Source organism: Oratosquilla oratoria, chromosome 14, assembly GCF_046742065.1.
Source record: "Oratosquilla oratoria isolate Oo_2021 chromosome 14, ASM4674206v1, whole genome shotgun sequence".
Taxonomy (NCBI): Eukaryota; Metazoa; Arthropoda; class Malacostraca; order Stomatopoda; family Squillidae; genus Oratosquilla; species Oratosquilla oratoria.
In genome coordinates, this window is record NC_134790.1 from 24,072,140 (window position 1) to 24,079,639 (window position 7,500).

General features: G+C 41.0%; 1 protein-coding gene and 1 long non-coding RNA gene across 2 annotated transcripts in view; one reads left to right on the forward strand and one right to left on the reverse strand.

Moving 5' to 3' along the window:
- The window catches only part of LOC143032799 (uncharacterized), a 438,832-nt gene that overhangs the window by 383,292 nt on the left and 48,040 nt on the right, over positions 1-7,500 (forward strand). The window lies entirely within an intron of this gene.
- Positions 1-7,500, reverse strand: part of LOC143032793 (nose resistant to fluoxetine protein 6-like) — a 19,590-nt gene that overhangs the window by 11,756 nt on the left and 334 nt on the right. Inside the window, exons 1-6 of the mRNA XM_076197840.1 lie at positions 7,333-7,500; positions 4,662-4,838; positions 3,038-3,179; positions 2,630-2,789; positions 1,531-1,634; positions 594-685 (exon numbers count right to left, since the gene is read on the reverse strand). The exon at positions 7,333-7,500 is cut by the window's right edge and continues 334 nt beyond it. Coding sequence (XP_076053955.1) covers positions 594-685; positions 1,531-1,634; positions 2,630-2,789; positions 3,038-3,179; positions 4,662-4,838; positions 7,333-7,444 — 787 coding nt within the window. The 5' untranslated portion in view covers positions 7,445-7,500. The remainder of the gene's footprint in view (positions 1-593; positions 686-1,530; positions 1,635-2,629; positions 2,790-3,037; positions 3,180-4,661; positions 4,839-7,332) is intronic.

Sequence of the window (7,500 nt, forward strand, 5' to 3'; positions counted from 1 at the left end):
CTGATCTCAAAGAAGTCTCAATTAAGTGCATGATCTACCTTTCGAAAACTTACTACTTCGAGGAAAGAGGGTTAATGATGTCTGTGGATTCGAACAACTGGGTGCAAGGTAGCCATGTCGTGTGATCTTCAGAAAACAAGGTGACAGACCGACCGGCAGACCGAGTGGCAAGAGCGGCGATGAAGACATCAGCCCAACAGGCCAGAACGGACCAAGCGAAGCAAGGTGGAACGGACACAAATCGCGAGGCTCGAATTGAAGAGGTTGATGGGTACCAGCCTAAAATTGAGGAACCAAGACACTACACGGGCGAGATGGTACCAGCTTGCGATGGGATGTCAACAACGGAAATGAAAGCCGCATCTTCTGCCCTCGTCTAGGTTTAAAATGGTCATAGACGACATCCGATGTCTCCATTGTGACCGGTGAGCAGAAGCGACATTACGTCACTACGTTGCAGCAAACTCGGCGACAGCCTTCCTTCGGAGAGGAACTTCGGCCACACTCTACACCGGATGGCTGCGTCCGACAACTCCATTTGTTATAGCTTCTACATCCCCCCCCCCGAAAGGGTTGAAATATTACAATCTTACCTTTCCTCCAGTCTTGTTTGTCCGCTATGTCAATGTAGACATCAATTGCAGCTGCCGAAAGCATCAGGGCAAGGAGCAGGGCAAGTATGGTGCTGGAAAGTATATACGAGTAAGTTAGTCTCACAGTGAAAACTCATTTCAACGAGGCGAGTGAAGAGACAAGTCACGCGTGGAGGTAGCGTGCTGTTCTTTCTAGAAAAGTAAAGTCTAAGATGATATTTTCACGTGGCTGGTAACTTGTAGCAAACTTCGTCCGCACTTGATTTGCTTCTTGACCTGCCCCGTGTCACTGGACTACTGCAAACTGTTCTAGTCAAAACCAATAATTTTTGTTCAGTTTAAGATTTACAGTACATGAGTTACAAGGAAGTCGTCTGTCTCATTAGGAAGCTACCATCATGGATTTTTTTCATTTCTTTACTCTTTTTCTTCTTTACCCATCATGTTATTACGATCTCCCTTAGGAATATATATATCTACATATGTATAGAAGAAATAAATCACTATAGCCAACCCCCGTGTGGTAGGTCTGCCTGCTGCTCGGATCTTAATCAAGATAGTCTAGGGATTGCTCTCGTGATGTTAACAAGTATCATTATTACTGTTATTAAAGAAATAATTTATATTGATTACCGTGAATTAACTACATACTTTCATTCTTCATTAAACACTTAGTTCTACCCTACAAACCCTCCTTTTCTCTCTCTATCCTGATTCCCATTGACAACTCCCCCCCTCTCTCTCTCTCTCTCTCTCTCTCTCTCTTTCTCTTTTTCTCTCTCACTCTCTTTCTACCTCCATCTCTCTCTCTCTCTCTCTCTCTCTCTCTCTCTCTCTCTCTCTCTCTCTCTCTCTCTCTCTCTCTCTCTCTCTCTCTCTCTCTCTCTCTCTCTCTCTTCTTTTTTTTTTTTGCCAAAATGCCAAACCACTCACTCACATAAAAGAGATGTCTGCAGCATCGTAGACATGATGGTCTTCATCCGTATGGCAATTTAAATTGAGAAACAGAAGTCCAGTTTCTATCGTGTCTGCTATCGAGGCCTGAAGAAGATAGTAGTGTCGGTATCAATGTTATTGAGTTATTCAATAACCACGAAAACCTTTGGAAACAGTGGCAAAACAGTGAGGATTTTCCTGGTTTACACCTGTACCCCCAGGGGCTATGGAACCTCAGATTTCATGGGGGTACCAAAGCAATACTTAAAAAAAAAAAAAAAAAAAAAAAAAAAATGGGGGCAAGAACCACTATTAAAAAAGAAAAGAAAAGAAAAAGTGTCCCGACATCAATGATTTAACTCTGGCTAATATTAGAAGATTTTATTCAGACTCCAAAAGATAAAAAAAAAAAAAAAAAAAAAAAAAAAATAATAATAATAATAATAATGATCAAGCCGGTACTATCTATTTTCTTGATGGTATTTCTATGTCTGGTGCCATGCAATTTTATTAATCTGAATGAAACTGTTCAGAAGTAATTGTCCACGCCTCGGATCATCCGCAGAAGACCATAAGTTGGACCACAAACGGAAAACTGGTCTAAGTTAGTGGATGCTTAGTGATTTAATTTAGTGTTGATAAGTAGAGGCTATTGAAGAGAAACACCGGTTATGTGCTTTTTAAACATTTTCGTATCTATTTACTTATAATTTTTTATTTATTTACGTACTTATGCAATCATTCAGGTATCTATTCATCTACTTTTCTTTTAGTTTATTAATGTACCATCTATCAGTTTCCTTATCTATTCGTCTATCTACTTGTTAATTCATGTTTAATAACCTGATTATGTGTTTATCTACTAGTTTCTTTTGCTATGATTTGTTGTACAAGTGATTTTATATAAGGCAGGCGCCGACATAATTTCTTTTATAAGATCCAATTCAGGCGAAAAGATGGACCTCAACTGCACAAAACACATCAGTTCCTAACCATAATAAAATCCTCAAAATGCGTTACCCGAATAGAATAATCCCCCATTTCAGAAGTTAACATTCTCCAACCGATTTTTTTTAAGAGGACCACGAACAGAACATTACCTTGAGGTCATCGTATGTGCAGTGATTAGGCATGCAGGTACCATAGATTATGAGGACGAACGTATTGAGACTGGCCACTGCCGACGCAAATGGCATGCGCAAAGACGACATGACGTCATCAGGCATGAGTTGAGATTTTGCTCTTTTGGAGCTCCACCGTCTGCAACGCAAGTCAGAAATGAACTCAGTAAGACGTTACTTCCGAGGCAGTTCAGACTTTTGATCTTATTTTTTTTCTTTTAACATATTGGTCGTATTTGTTGTCATTGCAAAGGAAGGTGTTTCATGGTTGACTGTCGTTATGTCATGCGGAGGATCTCACGAACAGACGTTAATGAGAATAAAAAAAATCGCAGAACTTTCAAATACGACCAAGGTAAACAGTACGAACGGACGTGGGTAACGTACCCATACATGACACTGCAGTACTTCCCTTTGATGCTGACTTCTTCAGTATTGTGTTTGATGTCGAGGCACTGAGAGAAACTTCCTTGGGTTATAAAGTTTCCCCACATCATACCATCGGGAAACTTCCCCCAAGAGTCCACCACTGGAAGATCAAACAGAATTTCAGGCGATTAGTTGCATTTAGTACCAAGTAATGCTATTTTTTGGGGTGGGGGGGGCCTTTAGCTACCTACAAGCAGGTTTATAGGAATATCTTTAGGCAGAAACTAAGTATTTTGAAAGTATATGAATTTATCGGCACAAAAAATGTCCTGTAAAAGTAATTCATCGCTGACATGAAAATATCGCTCTCTCTCTCTCTCTCTCTCTCTCTCTCTCTCTCTCTCTCTCTCTCTCTCTCTCCCTCCCTCTCTCATTCAGTTAATCTCTCTCTCACCACTTTATGACTATACCTCTTTGGTGTATTATTGTCCCAAAGGATAGAATCGCTGGTTATTGTCGACAAAATACGATACTCTCTCGTTCTATCTCTCTCTCTCTCTTTCAACAGTATAGATGGTATCAATTTCTGTACAGTCAGGGCAAGTGAATTGACCAACCAAGGCTAGACAAGACAAGAGAAAACAAGACAAGACAAGACAAGACAAGACAAGACAAGACAAGACAAGACAAGACAAGACAAGACAAGACAAGACAAGACAAGACAAGACAAGACAAGACAAGACAAGACAAGACAAGACAAGACAAGACAAGACAAGACAAGACAAGACAAGACAAGACAAGACAAGACAAGACAAGACAAGACAAGACAAGACAAGAGAAAATAGGCAAGGCAAGATAAAACGAGGCAACAACCAACCAACCAGTGACGATTTCATCCAATCTCAAGGATTGTCGACCCACCATACTGTAGGTCGTAGTTACCTTCAGTGTCCCTTTCCTAGCAATCTTCCACTGTTTGTACCGATTGCCTTGCCTTGCACTTGTTCCTTCCGAAGAAGCACTAGTGTGCGAAACTAGTCAAGGATTAAAAAACTCTTATTCCAGGTGTGTTCTTATACTCTCCACTTCTAATACGTCTTGTCAGAAAATAATTATTTTACATCGAAATGTGTACATTTCTATGTTCAAAAGCCGTAGAACAAGGATACAAGACTCATTTACAATCATCACATCTCAGGACCTAAATTCCAAGGCAGTGCTGTGAAACGGAGTTTATCCACCGTAGAGGGACGATAACCGAATCTGGTTAACCCCCACCACTTCACCACACAGGGGAGATTAGGGGAACGTTCCTTTGGAACACGTCATTCGTTCATTTATTCACATCTCACCTTACTTCAATCTCTAGCTCCTTTTATTTCTCGATTTTTTCATGTACCTCGAGTTTTCTCTTCTTTTTTTTCTCCTCATTCACCATCTTAAGTCTTTCCCTCCACTTCCCTTCCAGTTCTGCTTTTCGCCCTCTTCTCGTTAATCGCTCCTCACCCATTCTTTCCATTTCCCCAAACGACCTCAACACTCTCTGATCTACGTGTACAGAGATCTTTCTCTGTATCCTGACGCTCTCATCAAAACGGTAACAGCAGTGAGTTTGGGAGAACTGCTCGAAAAAAGTACATACTTTTGATTGGCCACTGTATCTCCGGGTCTTGAAGATCAAGGGCCATAAGCTGGAGATCTTTCTTGCAGGCGTCGCTGGTGGTGTTGCTCACTGCGGAAGGCAGGTACATGGACGTCCAGGAAGACGAAGACCTCGGCATCTTGCGGGCCCATCGCCAAGGTACTGGACTCTTGAGACCTGGGGGGAAGTAACGATTTTGTTTAGTTTCTAATTGTCGCAATACGTGAGGTCTTTCTCATCCACGAAAAGGGTAATGGGTAATGTGTAATTGATGACTGCATGTATGTAGCGCTGTAACGTAGTAGAATTTAAAATAAACGAAAGAAGAAAGAGAAAAATTGTTCTGGGTGATCAGTAGGCGAAAAGGTGTTGGGGACATCAAAGATGTGAAACTGCGAGAAATGTATTTATATGAGCGTCAGACCTGGTAAAAAGTTTAGGAAGACGTTGTGTATCAATACAGAAAAGAATCGATTAGTACTTAAATCTAAACACTGGAGACAAAGGCCAAAATACAGGTAATAACAATGGCGAAATAACCTCTTGTAAGGCAGCCGGAGAACACGAACGGACGGCAACGAAACCGTGCTATCCGCATGGGTGTTTTGAAGCAGCACCTAACTCCCGGATAACCTTACAGAAAATAATATTACAATCATTCCTTCCCCTCAGCAAATGCACACATCACATTATATAGTAAGCTGCCCCAAGAAATGTACACATCACATTAAATAGTAAGCTGCAATCGATAATTTGGTAACCAAAAGTCAAACACTGAATGGGTGAAGTCTGTAACTAAGATAAAATTCGCAGAAAAAGAAACTTGCTTGCGTTCAGACGACGTATGTCTAAGATAAGAGGCCTACGCCAGGAGGTGCTGAGTAGCTACGGCCGAAGCCGTCACCTTTGCCCTATGCGCTATATGGACTGTTGAGGCAGGTCACGGTCACTGTTGGGAAACGAAGAGAAGTGCGGTATTTGAACCCACAACTAAGATAATGAGAGACCGGCACGCTTCCGATGACGCCACCAGGACTAGTTCCTCTTAGCTGAATGAAATCTCCTGGGACAGCTTCATTTTTAGGCCTTTATCGCCCGTACGTGTCTCCTTGATCTACAGAGGACATTGGGTTTTCATGGGCAGACTCAGATGGAATCAGGCGGAGTTTGAGACTCATTGACCAACGCAGATGTAGATGAAAGATTCAAATTTGAAAGAGGGAGAGCGTTTCACACTGGGGCAATACTCGTCAAATATTGTGATTCTGAATAGCTAATACTTCACTTATAGTACTTCTCTAAGAATATTTCAAGAATACGTTTAACATTCCTATGCGTTTAACTTTTCTTTGTTCATCGTTCAGCTTTTCAATATATAACACAAAGGTAATTTAATGTTTGGAGATTCGAAAAATAAATGATTATAACTGAAGTCGTTTCTACTCAAACGAATTGGCAACAGTCGACGAGAATAGGCCCGGTGTGAAGCGTGTAAAGGGGTGAGGAGAGGTAGACCAAACTATACTCTCATGTTTTCCATTCTTATGAGTTGCTGTTCCTCAGCCTCGTTAAAAGACCACTTCTAGCGAATTTCATCACTAAAAGTGACCATGGCCCAGGTTAAGCACCACTAAATTAGAAAGAGAACCACTAAATTAGAAAGAGGTTGGTCATATCATAACCCCTAAATCTTTGTTGGATGGACATGATGAGAACCATTTAGGTTGGGCACAACAGGCCGTGAACTAAGTCGTTCCGTTTTGTAGGGTCGTGGTAGCACGATGGTACGGCCTTCGCCTTATAAAAAGCACAAAAAACACTTGTCGGAAGACTAGCCTGCATAAAGGATTTGATGCAGTACAGTACATACCGTGTTCATCCAGGTGCCCTCGGCGGAACGACAGGCCGTGAACTAAGTCGTTCCGTTTTGTAGGGTTTTGGTAGCACGGTGGTACGGCCTTCGTCTTATAAAGAGCAAGCCGCTGAGGCGAGGGTTCGAATCCCAGTAGGAGAGTTTATTTCCAAATGTCATAATGACAAAAAAAAAAAAAAAAAAAAAAAAAAAAAAAAAAAAATATATATATATATATATATATATATATATATATATAATATATATATATATATATATATATATATATATATATATCGTGTTTAGACAGTAGGTTTTTCCTTGTAGACATACATCTGGTTCTACAGTAATTATTTTCTTGCTGATTATTTTGCCTTTTCTGAATGCAGACCTCATCACACTGAGATTCATCCTCAAAAGGCATGGTGCAACATGAGGCAACATTTTACCACATTATCATCTGACAGATATGAAGCCACAACAGGATAAAGAGGATGTCAGAAGTGCTCCGTGCTAAACTCTCAGCAAAAATCTGCTCTTAGAAAAGTCGAAAGAACCAGCAAGAAGATTATAGGTACAACGCGCGCGCGCGTGTGTGTAAATGTACTTATGTGTTTATGTGCTTATGTGTTTATGTGCTTATGTGTTTATTCTGAGGTTTGCTTGACCAATCCAGAACTAAATTTAGTTCAGAAATCTTTAGATTCAAGCGTTACCAAATCGGGCGTTGCTTAACAGTTGACTTACGTGTTAGTCTGTTTGTGAACACCAACACGAAGAACATGATCACTAGGGAAAAGAGTGTTAGGCCACGCTCACCTTTAGCAAAATGTTCATGAAGTTGAAACTCCAGTTCCCCGAAGTCTTCTTCGTCACCTGGAGCATCTGCCAGGACACAAGCGACGAGGATCACCAACAACAATGACCTCATCGTCTCTGATGATGGAGTCCACTTTGCTTACAACACCAGTTCACCCTTCGAGTCAC